Source organism: Magallana gigas, chromosome 4 (assembly GCF_963853765.1).
Source record: "Magallana gigas chromosome 4, xbMagGiga1.1, whole genome shotgun sequence".
NCBI classification, from domain to species: Eukaryota; Metazoa; Mollusca; class Bivalvia; order Ostreida; family Ostreidae; genus Magallana; species Magallana gigas.
Genome location: NC_088856.1, coordinates 49,541,043 through 49,560,772, shown reverse-complemented (window position 1 = coordinate 49,560,772; position 19,730 = coordinate 49,541,043). Strand labels below are relative to the sequence as shown.

The 19,730-nt window shown below is 35.6% G+C and overlaps 1 protein-coding gene across 3 annotated transcripts in view; it reads right to left on the bottom strand.

The window, feature by feature from the left end:
• Positions 1–19,730, bottom strand: part of LOC117682717 (integrase/recombinase xerD homolog) — a 72,165-nt gene that overhangs the window by 3,645 nt on the left and 48,790 nt on the right. Inside the window, exons 5-6 of one of the 3 annotated variants that reach the window (XM_066082723.1) lie at positions 2,456–2,560; positions 437–2,274 (exon numbers count right to left, since the gene is read on the bottom strand). The exons of 1 other annotated variant lie outside the window; for it this stretch is intronic. In XM_066082723.1, the coding sequence (XP_065938795.1) occupies positions 2,498–2,560 (63 nt within the window). In that variant the 3' untranslated portion in view covers positions 437–2,274; positions 2,456–2,497. Of the gene's footprint in view, positions 1–436; positions 2,561–19,730 lie in introns of those variants that run through there. One more of the 3 variants, XM_066082722.1, reaches the window with a different exon arrangement.

Genomic DNA, 19,730 nt, shown 5'->3' with positions numbered 1-19,730 from the left:
ACTTATACCAATTTTTTACCTTGTAATTTAAACTACGCAGAGGAAAATTAACGTACTAACTTCGAAACAGAATGTTTCAAAAATATTCAAGATGTACCAAAACTTATATCCTATTTAAATCCAGCTATTCCGTCGAAGAATACGTTACGCTAGATCTCGTAAAACCCATCAGATCAAAATTGGCAATGTTTAGATGTGGTGCACTTCCTCTAAGGATTGAAACATGTCGCTATACAGAAGAGAACACGTAGAGGACAGAATATGTAACTTGTGTGACTTGAATGAAATTGAAACTGAAAAGTTTTCTTTGTTACATTGTCCATTCAAAATATTACCAATTACATTACTATGTTCACTGATCTAATATGTAACTATCCCCGAATTGCTTATTTTATTTATTAATTATACAACAAAAACATTTGACAAAACCAACTAACTCCTAAAACATGCAGATTTTATTCACTTTGTAACAGTTTTAAAGTGACTTATAGGTCCATTGTGCCGGGTGTATTGACATTATATCGGTAAAATGAACTTTGTAATTAATTATATACATGTACACATGTCACTATAATAAACTGTTTACTTATTTACTATATATTCTGCTTCGTAACGACTCACAGGATGCTTTGTTTCTTGGGTTGTATATGTTTTATACCCATTCCCCTTATTCTCTCCAATTTATAAGTTTGTGCCCAAATCAGTGTATGACTCTTTTTTTAACATTAATGACATATATACACATTACATGTTGAATATATAACACTTTTGATTTTCAATTTTGACAAAATTAATGTAACGTTATAAATTCTTAGTAACATTGGCATCTTTTGTATTGTCAATATAATCTAAAAACTATTACGTTATATATCAATATTTTATATTATTCGACTTTTCCTATCAGTTATTTTGATTGATCTTTAATTATTTAATTAAATGGGGCCTATGTCCGAAAAGTCTTTGTGTGAAAATGTTACCCTCATCATTTATTGATCCGGAGGTACTTTTTCAAAGTTGAAAATTGAGACCAAAAGTCGTGATATTTAAACCCGGGGTCATTTTTCAACAGCTTGAAAATAGTTTTCTAAACTCTGATGACTTCAACGCATCAAAAATTGACCTTGTTCAAAATTAACTCCAATAACTGAGTTTTGAACTGTCTTTTAACTGGAACTTGAAATTGTTCAACACGGTTTAATGTACATTTATATCCTTTATGTCCGATACATATACTGACGTCGCTGTGTTGTGTTAAACCCCTGTCACACCTGACTGGCTGACAACGCACTAGAAACGACGTGGGAGCGCGGTTCAAACGCTAACAAACGCAGAAGAAACGCCAAGAGAGCGCGATGATCGCAGCAACAGCTCTCTGGGGTCGCTGTGTGAACGCAGCCAAATGAAAAACACTCGTTCAAACGCTGTGGGTGCGCAGTGAGAGCGCGATTAAGACGCAGTGAGATTCCAAAGGACTCCAAGAGGTCTCCTTGCAAGCGCAATTGACTTATCAATGCGTCTACACTGCAATAAGCTGCATTTCTTGAGCGCGCCAACGAAGCTCTCATGGCGCTGTTGGAGATCGTACGGCGCTGTCACGGCGACCTCCCTCCGCTTCTACGGCGTGTTTATCAGAACGCAGAGCAACGGCGCGTATTTTGTGCATGTTCAAAGTGCGCGCCGTCGCAAGGCGTTCTAAAGTGTTCTAGGCAATCACTCCGCGACGAATGAAGGAGACTCTACTGCGTTTACCATGGCGTTTTATATTAATTAAGGACGCAGCGGGATCGCCGTGAGGACGCAGTTCCGGTTTGACAGGGGTTTTTAAAACGTCTTTTACACACAGTCAGCGCGCAGAGCACGCCGTTGACGCGCGGTAAAATCTTTTAGCACGCCATGAGCGCTAGGCGGATACTCAGCAAGAGCGCAGTCAATCGCCGAGTAGAACTCTACACGCCGTGTGGGTTCCGTAAAAACGCCTCCGTCGCCATCAGGACGCCGGTAGATGCAGTTCATTCTTTGCAAAGAAAGTGTGCATTGGTGACATTTTAAACCAAAAATACAGGAGGAAGGTTTATAGATTTAAAAAAAGGGAGGAGGGGTCAGTTAGAGTTTTCCGCCCCCTTGCCCTTCCGGCATCAGATACGTCCCCTTATACAAAGGATGCAGCTGTAAATATGGAAAAGAGTTCAGTTGAATGTACAGTGGATGATGATAGTGTTCAAACGTCTCGTAAAAATCCTACTGCATCTACAAACATCACTCTTCCTGTTATTTCTGTTGGAAAAAAGAAAGGCGATGTCATTATTTGTCACAAAGAGTCAAAGGGTTTGCTAGCTTTTAAATCGCGTCACGCGAGTCTTTTGATAGTTGCTGATATGTCCCTGGTTGTAAATAAAGAACATGTATTGTATTATAGAATGTAAACTGAAAACAAATTTAAAAAAAGGTTCATAACTCATTCTGCTCGGACAACGACTGTGAAACTTCCTTGGGTCAGTTAGAGTTTTCCGTCCTCTTGCCATCCCGGCATCAGGTACGTCCCCTTATACAAAGGATGAAGCTGTAAAGACATTGCATCTGATTAAAGCTGTTGATGCGGATCTGTTTCATAAATTTTGAATTATCATGTTCAAAACTGAATGAGATAAAAGGAAAATAAATACCCGATGTGAACACGGCATATGTGAAAATTTAATCATTATAATTGTGATCCTATACGGGAATGAAGTAAAATAACACATTCCTTAATATTTTTTAAAAGATATTGTTTTAATGTTTTCAATAGAATAAAAGAAATTGATGCATAAAACGACCTTTGAAATCGCGTCAAACGAGACTTTCGATAATTGCTAATATGTCCCTGGTTGTGAATAAAAGCATATGAAGTACACGTATCGTATTATAAAAAGTAAACTGAAAATAAAATTTAAAGATAATAAAGTAAGAAAAGCCTCCATAACTCATAATGCTCGGACAACGACTGTGAATTTTTTTTTCAATTACTATACATTTATATGAGAACTAGAACCAAAGAGTTTAATGTGTATAGCCTAAATTCAAGAAGTGGAACGGAAATCGATATGCTTTTTGTAAAGACAGAAACCAATATATAAATAGTGCCTGTTTGGGAGGGTAAGAGTTGAAATTGACACCCCGAGAAAACCATTGTCAACTTAATTATAAAATTAAGACATTCAGTATAATAAAATAAATTTATTTTATTATACTGAATGCCTTAATTTTATAAAAACATCTACTGCATTTATATAGATATGACGTGAATTTAACGGCGAACCGTACGCGCATAGTTTACGCGCATGTAACAATTCGTTCTGTCGGCCCGTTGCTAAGCGTGTTGCTAACGCTGAGGGTAAGAGAACAGATTGTCAACTGCGTCTAAACCAATCAGATTTCAGTATTTAACATGAAAGTATAATAATACATGTACTTGACCTATAGGTCAAGTCTTTTTGTTATATTCAAGTGTTCCTGTTCAATAATATTTAATTACATTGAAAGAGGCTGTGGCCCTTTATTTTAACAAATTTGAGTCCCCTTTACCCAAAAATGCTTTGTACCAAGTTTGATTGAAATTATTCCAATGGTTCTGGAGAAGAAGTGGAAATTGTAAGTTAAATATCAAAGTTTACAGACAAACAGACAGACGGACGGACGACAGACAAAATGTGATCAGAAAAGCTCAGGTGAGCTAAAATGATAGACTGAAGCTCTTGACCCCTTTCGATTTTTGTTTAAGCAATTTTTGATTGGCCTTAAAAGTTAATCTTTTGAGATTATCTATTCACTGCACCGCATTGACGTCAAAATTCAGTATATACCGTCGTAGCCAGATTTCTATTTCATGGTAAGTATATATATTTGTCAGTTGTTTGTACTATCTCTGTATTTCAACTCGAACACTAGTGAAACTTGTTCAAGAGTTATCCCAATTTCTATGATGTCGGTTAAAAAATCTATTGGAACTGACTATATAAGCCATAATATGTTAAAACTTACGAAGAAATTCACTATTTCTAAACCTCTGTATGGTGTTCCGATTGGGCAACTTCGACTTTGCACGAAGATGCGAGAGTGCGAAGTTGCGAAGCGAAGTGGCGAAAGTGCGAAGATGTGACGGCGATGCACAAAGTTGCGAAAGCGAGAGTGTGAAGATGCGAAGGCGAAGGAACGATACTACTATCGCTGTAACGCCTTGCACTCTTGCCCTCGCCACTTTGCAATTTCGCCTTCGCCTTTTTTGATTTCATTGAGCAAGTCTCGGTCGAGTACATATAATTTGATGCAGGCAACCTACTCGCATAAAGTTTACCGATTTATCTTAGGTGTTGTTTATACGCATGTGCTGGGCCATCGTACTTACTATGAATTTTTATTAAAATTTTACTGTGTTATGTTACATATATGTTTACCAGAGGTGGATATATATTCCTTATCATTTATATACACTCAATATAAAATGTAATGTCCGCCAAAATGTGTACACATGCACTTCCAGATTCCTGTCACTCACCAGCTGTCTGTTAACCTTAAATCAATACTGTGGTTCAAATACAGTAACATTTTAATTTCAATATGCAACATTCCTTTCTCATGCACCGATATAAAGGGGAGGGGTGTCCGGACCCCCTCTCCCCCTCGGAAAATTCAATATTATAATACCACGCAGTAAAAGGGAGAGGAGGTCCGGACCCACCCACTCTGGAATTTTTAATATCATTATCCACCCCAACAAATACAATTATCCCTCGGAACCAATCACCCACCCCCCCCCCCCCCCCCCCAAAGAAAAATATTGATCTGCAAAAGCTGTGAAAAAAGGCTTCGAATGCCATTTGCACAGAATGTACAAAAACTACCTAAAAAGTTAAATTCTGCTTAAAATTTCACTAACTTAAAAATGAGCATAAATTCTTTTTTTCAGTTTAAAAACTTCATTAGATAAACATAATAAATCTAATTTAAGATAAATTCATTGGTATTCACAAAATAATTGATGCATATATATACAACTAGATGATAACCCGCGCAAGCGTGGGTTTTAACCCTTTACACATTAATTATGATATAATGCTAAATATGTTGAACCATATTTTTTTGTTCATTTTTGTATATACTTTGTCCGATTTTTTATCTTATGTTTTAAAATTAAAATTAAAAACACTGTTTTTTATTGTATTTATTTCAAACCAGTGAATAATATATAAATAGTGCCTGCTTGGGAGGGTACCAGTTGAAATTGGTACCAGTTGAAATTGACACCCCTCAAAAACCATTGTCAACCTCCGCTTCGCGGAGGTTGACAATGGTTTTCGAGGGGTGTCAATTTCAACTGGTACCCAACCAAACAGGCACTATTTATTTTATTATACTGAATGTCTTAATTTTATAGCAAATTTTACTGTTTTTATATAGAAAAGACGTGAGTTCTACGGCGAACCGTACGCGCATAATTAACGCGCATGTAACAGTTTGTTCTATCGGCCCGTTGCTAAGTGTGTTGCTAACGCTGAGGGTATGGGAACGGATTGTCAACTGCGTCTAAACCAATCAGATTTCAGTATTTAACATGAAAGTATAATAATAGGTATTAGTGTATCTCTCTCTAAATTTTGTTCTTTAGGTCAATTTTCAATATAATTTCTTTTACTGTCCCAAATAAAAAAATTCAGATTAAAAACAATCTGGAGGGGGGCATAAAACTTCCCCGTTTTATGCATACATCATTTATCCATATAGACGAATAATACAATACATGTAATATGTTTATTAATGTTTACAAATTAATGTCTAATTAAGGTTTACAACCAATCTGTCGTGGTATGAACATGTATGAAATTTAAACACCCTAGTTTATGCAATATTATCAATTTGCATGCATATTTTAAACCAAAGTTGTCAGATTCAAAGTATCTGCCCTATGGTGAACTCATCCTACACTTTCCGCCATGATATCAATTAGTCAACCCGTTTCTGGGCACCCCGCTCTAGAAAGTTCTTTCCATTAATACTATAGTCGCAATAATTGTTCCAATTTATTTATTTAACTTCGATCCAAGGTATCTGCCTGCGGTGCCTGATGAACTCGTCCTACACTTTTCATTAATTAGTCAATCCGCGTTCTTGGTTACCCCTTTCTGGAAAGTTCTATCCCATTCTCTCACCAGAGGCCGTGCTTCGCAAGCGACTGAGTATCAAAACTAATATCGCCCACTAAAAAATTTTGCTAATAAACTACGAAATGTCTGCACCAGAGTAATTGCTTACAGCTTTAGTATTTCATTACATGTGAGTTGAAGTCCGTAAGCTATAAATGAATTTTACCGAATTAGTAATTATTGAGAAATGAATTCATAACATACTTTCATTTTCAATAAACCAGCCCGAAATAGCGAAAATGAGAGTAATGTGGTGGATACGCTTTGGCGAATCCAAGTCAATGGAAATTTGCATCAAGATAAATAAAATTGAATGATTACGTAAAGAGTGGGTATTTTTACTGGGAACATATTTAGGGTAAACATAGAAATTAAGACACGACAAGTGTTGCATAAATAAATTGAGCCAATTCGTTTCTTGAATGCGCGATTTTAGTTTTGATGGATAGAACTTTCCAGAACGGGGTAACCAAGAACGCAGGTTGACTAATCAACGTCAAGACGGAAAGTGTAGGGCGAGTTAATCATCGGACAGTTACCTTGGATCTGGCAACTTTACTTTAAGATGCATAAAAATGTTTATACTTATCTAGCGTTTTTAAATTACAAACATTTTTATACCACTGCAGATAGGTAGTAAACCATATACATTAATCAAAGTACTGAAGTACTGACGGGAGTTGATTTTATCGACTATTATTTATTTTTAAATCAACGATATGTAAGGTTTTTTTGCATGGCAAGTAGTTTTATAGACCCCGTTTCCTATATGTATTTGAATTATACACATTTTTTATAATATGAATTCTTCGACAGGAATTTCGTGAAAACCCAATATGAATCATATGTAATATTCAAATAATTAATTCCATCAAACTACGTATCAGTAATCGAAATATTTCTGAGAAATTGTATGGATCCAAGCACTATAGAACTCTAGTCTCGTTCAACCAGACGCTCGTCTGTCTCCGTTAATCTCCGACAAGCGGAGATTAACGGAGACAGCCGAGCGTCTGGTTGAACGAAACTATATTGAACTCTAGCGTAGGAATACATACAATGTACGAATAGAAAAAAAATATCTATATTGTTCATACCATTAAAATCTGACTATTTACAAGGTATCTATAAATAAATGTCCTTGAAAAACTATGCTTTAGAATACCTTATATCAAATTTATCGATTATTTTCAAGAACTAAATGTTGTCAGCGGTGTTAATTTGTGCTTAGGTCCAAACACTGTTTCACTTTCGGTTTGCCTGAGTAACTGCATAGGAGAGTTGATTAAAATCAACTCCCAAAAACTAATCGTGTAAACAACTCTACGTCTATATGAATAGACGATGTAAGCATAAAACGAGGAATTTGAATAGGGTCGGGTAAGGTTACAGTCTTTAAGCTGAAATTTATTTTTGGGACATTGATAATAGTTATAGTGAAACTTGGCTTAAAGAGATAAACATAAAAATTTAGAAAAGAGAAACGACGCACTGTAAAGCCCTTGTTGGAAATAAAATGAAAAAGTTTACAGTTTTGTTTCCAGTAACTGCAATAAAAACAATAGATGCCATATACATGAAGCATTGTATCATTTTTTAAAAATGTTTAAAGTGTAAATTCCCGCGCTTGCGCGGTGTATTATCTAGTATGTTAAAAAAAGTAAAAGAACATTTGACTTGAAAACATCGGAGGCTTTTACCCCGTGGACTGAAGTTCTCGTGGCACCTACTAATTGTGGATAGCTGCCATTGTAAAAACTATGGTTAGGGAAAAAGAAATAAAACATCGGGCTCCGAAACACCTAACCCCGGAGCTGAAATTGGTAGGGTCACCTGCAAGTGGTCTGACACTGTCAACATATTGTGCTGATACAACCTCTTGTTTAAAAGATATAGGACCTCCTGTAATACATATATTTGACATAAATAGAATTGTAAACATCGGGCTCGGAAACTCTGAATGTCTTATCTATGGGGACTGACATTTTCAATGTTACTAACTAATAGTCAAGCACTACCACTGTTAAATTAAGCTGAAAGCAAATGTACCCTATCTAGTCTAACAGAACCAGACCCTACCTTACAACAAGGAAATTAAAAATGAAATAAACCGACGTATATATATTTTTAGTGTCGTCATTAGTATTGTTTTAATCAAGCAGTGTTATATTTAGGTAAGTTGAAAATAGTAAAAGATCATTTGACTCGAAAACATCGGAGGCTGTTACCACATGAGCTAAAGTTTTCATGGCAACTACTAGTGGTTGACAGCTACCATTGTAAATGTAAGGTTAGGGAAAAAGACAATAAAAACATCGAGCCCCGAAACATTGAAACACTCTATACCACAGCTGAAATTGTTAGGGTTACCCGCAAGTGGTCTGACACTGTCAAAATATTGTGTTGATACAACCTCTTGTTTAAAAGATATATGCCCTCCTATAATATATCTATTTAAACATCGGACTCGGAAACACTGAATGTCTTGTCTATTGGGATTGAAATTTTCAGTGTTACTAACCAATAGTCTAGCACTTCAAAAGTCAAGTTAAGCTGAAAGTACACGTACCCTATCTAGTTTAACAGATAGGCTGAATCAGACCCTATTAATATACCTTTCCTTATTTCTCACTACATAAAAGTAATTCGATATATTTCGCCGATTCCCTGAAAATAGCCGTAAGCAGATGATTTCCTGCAAAACAAACTGATTCCCTGCAGTACGATGAACTGATACACTATTCGGAACACTTAGTTAATTCTGTTCACCAAAGGAAAAGTTTCGAAATATTCCGAATATAATTATGAATATTCATAACCATATGATATTTATAGTTTAAAAACGTCCTTTTTGATCGGCTATACGTATTCATATTTATCGTATAACACAGCTTGCCTACCTCACAATTCGACGCGCGTGCAATTTTATTTTATTTATTTTTTGACGTTATAACTTGTCGGATGCACGGAAAATTATAATAATTTGAACCTTTTCTGAATGATTGTTTGTATCGGTATAATAAAACAGCTAAATTATACCATTTAGGGAGTCGGTAAGATTCCAGTTCCCTTCAAGCAAGCCTTTTCCCCTCGGCTTCGCCTCGGAATATAGACCTTCTCTCGGGGAACTGGAATCTTGCTGACTTCCTCAATGGTATACTTTATTTGTATACTGTACACTAGGAGAATTAAAAATAAAATAAACCGAGGTATATATTAAGCGATGTCGACCTTTTACAGTGTTGTTTTTATATATGTTAAATAGAGTTAATTAACATCTGACTCGAAAACATCAGAGTCTCTTTCACTGGTGCTGAAGTTCTCGTGGCACCTACTAATGGTGGATAGTTACCATTGTAAAAATTATGATAAGGGTCACATGTCTAGTTCAAAAGATCCAGGCCCTTTTGTAATTTATCTACATAAAATGATGGGATTTTGAAACATCAGAATCGGAAACATGGAAAGCCCCTACCTTGAGGCCTGAAATAATCAGGGTCATCTACTGGTTGTAAACACTACCACATTTAAATTACATAATGATACAATCTCAACTTTAAAAGAACAAATCCGTACTGTAATTTTTCAATTTATAAATAATGCTAAAAGACAATTTAAACATCAGGCACTGAAACATCGAAACCTCTCTACAGCTACCATTGTAAAAATTATAGTTAGGGAGAAAACAATAAAAAACATCGGGCTCCAAAACATCGAAACACCATACCCTTGATATGATATTGTTAGGTTCACAACTTCTTTTTTAAAAGATATAGGTCATCCTATAATACATCTATTTAACATAAATCGAATTATAAACATTGAATTCCGTTCTGTGGGGAATGAAATTTTCAGTGTTATTAACCAATAGTATAACACTATCACTGTTAATAAACTATAGGTTCCTTCTCTACTTTAACAGAATCAGACCCTTCTGTACACCAAGGGAATTAAAAATGAAATACACCGAGGTATATATATTTTTCGTTTCGACATTAGTGCTGTGTTTATCAAGCGATGTCGACCTTTTACATTGTTGTTTTTATATATGTTAAAAAAAGGTAAGAGAACATTGTACTCGAAAACAACAGAGGCTCTTAACCCGTTGGATGACGTTTTAAAGGCACCTACTTAGTGATGAACAGCTACTATTGTAAATATTAAGATTCGCGAAAAAAACAAAGAAAACATACGGCTCCGAAACATCGAAACACCCTACCCCGGAGCTGAAATTATTAGATTCACCCAGTATGTTGACACTGTCAACATACTGTGTTGATACAACTTACTTTTGAAAAGATATAGGCCTTAGACATCGGGCTAAGAAGCATTGAATGTCCGTTCTGTGGGGACTGAAATTGTCAGTGTTAGTAACCAATAGTCTAACACTATCACTGTTAGGTTAAACTAAAAGTACATGTATCCTATCTAGTTTAACAGAATCAGCCCCTACTGCTCACCAAGGGAATTAAAAAAGAAAAACACCGACGTATATATCTTTCGTGTCGACATTACTGCTGTGTTTATCAAGCGGTGGCGACCGTTTTACAGTGTTATTTTTATATATATTTCATATATGTTAAAAAGAGGCAAGAGAACATTGTACTCGAAAACATCGGAGGCTCTTACCCTGTGGGCTGAAGTTTTCAGTGCACGTACTAGTGGTGCACAGCTACCATTGTAAAAATTATAGTTAGAAAAAAAAACCCGGGCTCCAAAACATCGAAACATCATACCCCGGAGATGATACTCTTAGGTTCACCCGCAAGTGGTCTGACACTGTCAACATATTGTGTTGATACAACTTTTTTTTAAAAGATATGTGCCCTCCTGTTACATATCTATTTAACATAAATCGAATTATAAACATCGGACTCGGAAACATTGAATAACCTTTTTGTGGGGACTGAAATTTTCAGTGTTACTTACCTATAGCCAAGCACTTTCACTGTTAAGTTAAGCTAAAAGTACATGTACCCTATCTAGTTTAACAGAACCAGACCCTACTGTACTCCAAGGGAATTAAAAATAAAAAAAATCTTGTTTTTATATAGGTTAAAAAAAAGTAAAAGAACATTGTACTCGAAAACAACAGAGGCTCTTACCCCGTGGACTGAAATTTTCATGGCACCTACTAGTACTGGACAGCTACCATTGTAAATATTATGGTTCGGGAAAAAACAATAAAAACATCGGGCTCCGAAAAACATCAAAACACCATAGCCCGGAGCTGAAAGTATTAGGTTCACCCGCAAGTGGTCTGACACTGTCAACATATTGTGTCGATACAACCTTCTATTCTATTTAATATAAATACAATTATGTACATCGGGCTCGAAAACATTGAATGTACGTTGTGTGGGGACTGAAATTGTCAGTGTTAGTAACCAATAGTCTAACACTATCACTGTTAAGTTAACCTAAAAGTACATGTACCCTATCTAGTTTAACAGAATCAGACCCTATTGTACGTTAAAAAAAGGTAAGAGAACATTGTAGTCGAAAACAATAGAGGCTCCTACCCCGTGGGCTGAAGTTTTCATGGCACCTACGAGTGGTAGACAGCTACCATTGAAAAAATTATAGTTAGGAAAAAAACCCGATTAAAACATGGGTCTTCAAAACATCGATACACCATACCCCGCAGATGATACTCTTAGATTGAACCGCAAGTGGTTTGACACTGTCAACATATTGTGTTAATACAACTTTTTTAAAGATATAGGTCATCATATAATACATCTATTTAACCTTAATCGAATTATTAACATCGGGATCAAAAACATTGAATAACCGTTCTGTGGGGACCGAAATTTTCAGGGTTACTTACCTATAGTCTAGCACTATTACTGTTCAGTTAAGCTGAAAGTACATGTACCCTATCTTTATTAAGAGAATCAGACCCTACTGTAAAACTAGGGAATAAAAAAATGAAATAAACAGACGTATATATCTTTTATGTCGACATTAGTGCTCTGTTTATAAAGAGGCGTTGACCTTTAACTGTGTTATTTTTATATATGTTAAAAAAAGGTCAAAGAACATTGTACTCGAAAACAACGGAGGCTCTTACCCCTTGGGCTGAAGTTTTCATGGCACCTTAGAGTGGTGGACAACTTCTGTTGTAAATATTATGGTTCGGGGAAAAACAATAAAAACATCGGGCTCCGAAACATCGAAACACCCTTCCCCGGAGCTGAGATTGTTAGGTTTACTATCAAGTGATCTGACACTGTCAACATATTGTGTTGATACAACTTATTTTATTTTACAAGATATAGGCCTTCCTGTAATACATCTATTTAAAATAAATACAATTATGAACTCGAGCCCCATATTGAATTTACTGACCACGTTTAAACCATATTGGGTCAACTACAAACCATTTAACGATTATATCTTACCGACTGCCTTTGTATACATGGCAAAAAATAAATAATAACAATAAAAAGTTAGGTTTTATAAGTTTTAATTTGGGTATAAAAAACATGACGTCATAATACTCTAAGAATGACGTCATAATGCTCAAAGGGAGTAATATTTTCTACTGACTATGTATGGAATATACATTGTCTTCACGTGACTCCTGTTAGCCAATAATTTTGCTAGATTTTATCAGGAGGTAAGATATTGTTAAGTACACCTTCAAGTGGTCTGACATTGTCAAAATATTGTGTTGATACAACTTTTTTTTTAAAAAGATATAGGTCCTCCTATAATACATCTATTTAACATAAATATAATAATAAACATCGGACTCGGAAACACTAAATTCTGTTCTGTGGGGACTGAATTTTTCAGTGTAAGTTACCAACAGTCTAGCACTATCACTGTTAAGTTAAGCTGAAAGTACCCTATCTAGTTTAACAGAATCAGACCCTACTGTACACCAATGAAATTAAAAATGAAATAAACCGACGTATATATCTTTCGTGTCGACCTAAGTGCTGTGTTTATCAAGTGGTGTCGACTTTTTACAGTGTTGTTTTTATGTATAATAAATAGAGTAAATGAACATCTGACTCGAAAACATCGGAGACTCTTACCCCCTGGCACATGTTATCGTGGCACCTACTAGTGGCAGATAGATACCATTGTAAAAACTATGGTTAAGGTTACATGTCTAGTTCAAAAGATAGGGGCCCTTTTGTAACTTACCTCCATAAAATGATGGGATTTTAAAACATCAGAATCGGAAACATGGAAAGGCCCTACCTTAAGGACTGAACTATTTAGGGTCATCCTGTTGTTGTTAGCACTGAAACATTAAAATACAGCGAAGATACAATCTCAACTTTAAAAGAACCAGTCCTTACTGTAATTTCTCAATAATATCAAAAATCAATTAAAAATGGGGCTCGGAAATATCGAAACACTCCACCCCGGATCTAAAATTAATAGGGTCACCCGCAAGTGGTCTAACACTGCACAAAATATCGTGTTGATACAACTTCTACTTTAAAAGATAAATGCCTTCCTATAATACATCTATTTAACATAAATAGAATTATAAACATTTGGCCCGGAAACATTGAATGTCCGTTCTATGGGGACTGAAATTTTCATTAGCAATATTACTGTTAAGTAAACCTAAAAGTTCACGTACCCAATCAAGTTTAACAGATAGAGACCCGACTGTACACCAAGGGAATTCCAAATGAAATAAACCGACGTGTAAATATAATTCGTGTCGACATTAGTGCTTTGTTTATCAAGTGGTGTCGACCTTTTACAGTGTTGTTTTATATAGGTTAAAAAAAGGTAAAGGAACATCATACTCGAAAACATCTCAGGCGCATACTATGTGGGCTAAAATTTCATGGCACCTACTAGTGGTGGACAGCTACCATTTTAAAAATTATAGTTAGGGAAAATAACAATAAAAACATCGGGCTCAAAAAAATCGAAACACCATATCCCGGAGATGATACTCTTAGGTTCACCCGCAAGTGGTCTGACATTGTCAACATATTGTGTTGATATAACTTCTTTTTGAAAAGATATAGACCCTCCTATAATACTACTACATCTATTTAACATAAATCGAATTATCAACATTGAATGTCCGTTCTGTAGGGACTGCAGTTTTCAGTGTTAATAACCTATAGTCTAACACTACCACTGTTAAATTAACCTAAAAATACATGTACCTCTACCCATGTACATCTACTTTAACAGAATAAGACCCTACTGTACACCCGGGGAATTAAAAATGAAATACACCGACATATATATCTTTCGTGTCGACATTAGTGCTGTGTTTATCAAGCGTTGTCGACCTTTTACAGTGTTGTTTTTTATTTATATTAAAGAAAGGTAAGAAAATATTGTACTCGAAAACAACAGAGGCTCTTACCCCTTACACCCACAAGTGGTCTGACACTGTCAACATATTATGTTGATACAACTTCTTTTTTTAAAAATATAGGCCCTCCTGTAATACATCTATTTAACATAAATACAATTATGAACATCGGGCTAAGAAACATTGAATGTCCGTTCTGTGGGGACTGAAATTGTCAGTGTTAGTAACCAGTAGTCTAACACTATCACTGTTAGGTTTACCTTAAAGTGTCTGTACCCAATGTAGTTTAAGAAAATCAGACCCTACTGTACACCAAAGGCAATTAAAACTGAAATAAACCAACGTATAATTATCTTTCGTGTTGACATTAGTGCTGTTTATCAAGCGGTTTTGACATTTTATAGTTTTATTTTTATATATGTTAAAAAAAAGATAAAAGAACAATGTACTCGAAAACAACGGATGCTCTTACCCTTTGTGCTGAAGTTTTCATGGTACATACTAGAACTGGACAGCTACCATTGTAAATATTATGGTTTGGGAAAAAAACAATAGAAACATGGGGCTCTGAAACATCGAAACACCATACCCAGAAGATGGTACTCTTAGGTTCATCCGCAAGTGATCTGACAATGTCAACATATTGTGTTGATACTTCTTTTTTAAAAGATATAGGTTATCCTATAATACATCTATTTAACATAAGTCGAATTATAAACATCGGGCTCGGAAACATTGAATAGCCGTTCTGTGGGTCTCAAATTTTCAGAGTTACTTACTTATAGTCTAGCACTATCACTGTTAATTTAAGCTGAAAGTACATATACCCTATCTAATTGAGCAGAATCAGACCCTACCGTAAACCAAGGGAATAAACCGACGTATATATCTTTTGTGTTGACATTAGTGCTGTGTTTATCAAGCGGTGTCGACGTTTTACAGTGTTATTTTTATATATGTTTTATATATGTTGAAAAAAGGTAAAGGAACATTATACTCGAAAACAACGGAGGCTCTTACCCTGTGGGCTGAAGTTTTCATCGCACCTACTAGTGGTTGACAGCTACCATTGTAAATCTTATGGTTCGGGAAAGAAAACAATAAAAACAATAGGGTCCGAAACATTGAAACACCCTACCCCGGAGCTGATATTATTAGGTTCACCAGCAAATGGTCTGACACTATCAACATGTTGTGTTGATACAACTTCTACTTTCAAAGATATAGTCCCTCCTGTAACACATCTATTTAATATAAATCGAATTATAAACATCGAAATCGACTTAGTTCTTACGTGTCGACATTAGTGCTGTGTTTATCAAGCGGTGTCGACCTTTTACAGTGTTATTTTTATATATGTCTAAAACAGGCAAAAGAACATTGAACTCGAAAACAACAGAGGCTCTTACCCCTTACACCCACAAGTGGTCTGACACTGTCAACATATTATGTTGATACAACTTCTTTTTTTAAAAATATAGGCCCTCCTGTAATACATCTATTTAACATAAATACAATTATGAACATCGGGCTAAGAAACATTGAATGTCCGTTCTGTGGGGACTGAAATTGTCAGTGTTAGTAACTGAAATCACTGTTAGGTTTACCTTAAAGTGTCTGTACCCAATGTAGTTTAAGAAAATCAGACCCTACTGTACACCAAAGGCAATTAAAACTGAAATAAACCAACGTATAATTATCTTTTGTGTTGACATTAGTGCTGTTTATCAAGCGGTGTTGACATTTTATAGTTTTATTTTTATATATGTTAAAAAAAAGATAAAAGAACAATGTACTCGAAAACAACGGATGCTCTTACCCTTTGGGCTGAAGTTTTCATGGTACATACTAGAACTGGACAGCTACCATTGTAAATATTATGGTTTGGGAAAAAAACAATAGAAACATGGGGCTCTGAAACATCGAAACACCATACCCAGAAGATGGTACTCTTAGGTTCATCCGCAAGTGATCTGACAATGTCAACATATTGTGTTGATACTTCTTTTTTAAAAGATATAGGTTATCCTATAATACATCTATTTAACATAAGTCGACCTATAAACATCGGGCTCGGAAACATTGAATAGCCGTTCTGTGGGTCTGAAATTTTCAGAGTTACTTACCTATAGTCTAGCACTATCACTGTTAATTTAAGCTGAAAGTACATATACCCTATCTAGTTGAGCAGAATCAGACCCTACTGTAAACCAAGGGAATAAACCGACGTATATATCTTTTGTGTTGACATTAGTGCTGTGTTTATCAAGCGGTGTCGACGTTTTACAGTGTTATTTTTATATATGTTTTATATATGTTGAAAAAAGGTAAAGGAACATTGTACTCGAAAACAACGGAGGCTCTTACCCTGTGGGCTGAAGTTTTCATCGCACCTACTAGTGGTTGACAGCTACCATTGTAAATCTTATGGTTCGGGAAAAAAAACAATAAAAACATTAGGGTCCGAAACATCGAAACACCCTACCACGGAGCTGATATTATTAGGTTCACCAGCAAATGGTCTGACACTGTCAACATATTTTGTTGATACAACTTCTACTTTCAAAGATATAGTCCCTCCTGTAACACATCTATTTAATATAAATCGAATCATAAACATCGAAATCGGAAACAGTGAATAACCATTCTGTGGGGACTGAAATTTTCAGTGTTAATTACCTATAGTCTAGCACTATTACTGTTAAGTTAAGCTGAAGTACATATACCCTATCTAGTTTAAGAGAATCAGACTCTACAGTACCATTAGGGAATTAAAAATGAAATACACCGACTTATTAAGTTCTTACGTGTCGACATTAGTGCTGTGTTTATCAAGCGGTGTCGACCTTTTACAGTGTTATTTTTATATATGTCTAAAAAAGGCAAAAGAACATTGTACTCGAAAAGAACGGAGGCTCTTACCCCTTGGGCTGATTTTTTCATGCCACCTACTAGTGGTGGACAGCTACCATTGTAAAAATTATAGTTCGGGAAAAAATCAATAAAAAGATCGGGCTCCAAAACATCGAAACTCTATCCCCGGAGGTAATATTGCTAGGTTCTCCCGCAAGTGGTGTGAAACTGTCATCATATTATGTTGATGCAACTTCTTTTTTAAAAGAAACAGGCCCTCCTGTAATTCATCTTTTTAACATCAATCGAATTTTAAACATCGGGCTTAGAAACATTGAATAACCGTTCTGTGGGGACTGAAATTTTCAGTGTATTAATCGATAGTCTAGCACTATTACTGTTAAGTTAAGCTGAAAGTACCAGTACTCTATGTAGTTTAACAGAATTAGACCCTACTGTACAAAGGCAATTAAAAATGAAGTACACCGACGTATATATCTTTCGTGTCGACATTAGAGCTGTGTTTATCAAGTGGTGTCGACTTTTTACAGTGTTTTACTGTGTTTTTATATATGTTAAAAAAGGTAAAAGAACGTTGTAGTCGAAAACAACAGAGGCTCTTACCCCGTGGGCTGAAGTTTTCATGGCACCGACTAGTGGTGGACATCTTCCATTGTAAAAATTATGGTTCAGTAAAAAAAAGAATAAGATCATCAGTCTCAAAAGGATCGAAACACTATACCCGGAGATAATATTGTTAGATTCACCCGCAAGTGGTCTGAAACTGTCAACATATTATGTTGATTCAACTTCTTTTTTTAAAGATATAAGCCCTTCTGTAATGCATCTTCTTAATATAAATTGAATTATAAACATTGGGCTCGGAAACATTGAATGTCCGTTCTGTGAGGACTGCAATTTTCAGTGTGACTAACCAATAGTCTAACACTATCACTGTTATGTTAACCTACAATTACATTTACCCTACCTAGATTAACAGAATCAGACCCTACTATACACCAAAGGAATTAAAAATGAAATACACCGACGTATATATCTTTCCCGTCGACATTAGTGCTGTGTTCATCATGCAGTGTTGACCTTTTAAAGTGCTTTTTTTATATCGTTAAAAAAGGGTAAGAGAACATTGTAGTTGAAAACAATAGAGGCTCTTACCCCGTGGGCTGAAGTTCTCATAGCACCTACGAGTGGTGGACAGCTACCATTGTAAAGATTATAGTAAGGGGAAAAAAACGATTAAAACATGGGTCTCCAAAATATCGACACACCATACCCCGGAGATGATACTCTTAGATTAAACCGCAAGTGGTCTGAGACTGTCAACATACTGTGTTAATGCAACTTCTTTTTTAAAAGATATAGGTCATCATATAATACATCAATTTAACCTAAATCGAATTATTAACATCAGGATCAGAAACATTGAATAACCGTTCTGCGGGGACTGAAAATTAAGGGTTACTTACCTATAGTCTAGCACTATCACTGTTAGGTTAAGCTGAAAGTACATGTACCATATCTAGTGTAAGAGAATCAGACCCTAATGTAAACATAGGGAATAAAAAATGAAATAAACCGACGTATATATCTTTTATGTCGACATCAGTGCTGTGTTTATTAAAATGTGTCGACCTTTAACAGTGTTATTTTTATATATGTAAGAAAAGGTCATAGAAAATTGTACTCGAAAACAACAGAGGCTTTTACCCTTGGGCTGAAGTTTTTATGGCAACTACTAGTGGTGGCCTTCTACCGATGTAAATATTATGGTTTGGGAAAAAAACAATAAAAACATAGGGCTCCGAAACATCGAAACACCCTACCCCGGAGCTGAGATTGTTAGGTTCACCCGCAAGTGGTCTGACACTGTGAAGATATTGTGTTGATACAACTTATTTTATAAAAGATATAGGCCCTCCTGTAATACATCTATTTAACATAAATACAATTATGAACATCGGGCTCAGAAACATTGAATATCCGTTCTGCAGGGACTGAAATTGTCAGTGTTAGTAACCAATAATCTAACACTATCACTGTTAGGTAAACCTAAACGTGCATGTACCCTATCTAGTTTAGCAGAATCAGACCCTACTGTACACCAATGAAATTAAAAATGAAATAAACCGACGTATATATCTTTCGTGTCGTCATTAGTGCTGTGTTTATCAAGCGGTGTCGACTTTTTACAATGTTATTTTTATATATGTTAAAAAAGGTAAAAGAACTCGAAAAACAACGGATGCTCTTACCCCGTGGGCTAAAGTTTTCATTGAACCTTTTAGTGGTGGACACCTACCGGTGAAAATATTATGGTTTGGGAGAAAAACAATAAAAACGTGGGGTCCGAAACATTGAAACCCCATACCCCGGAG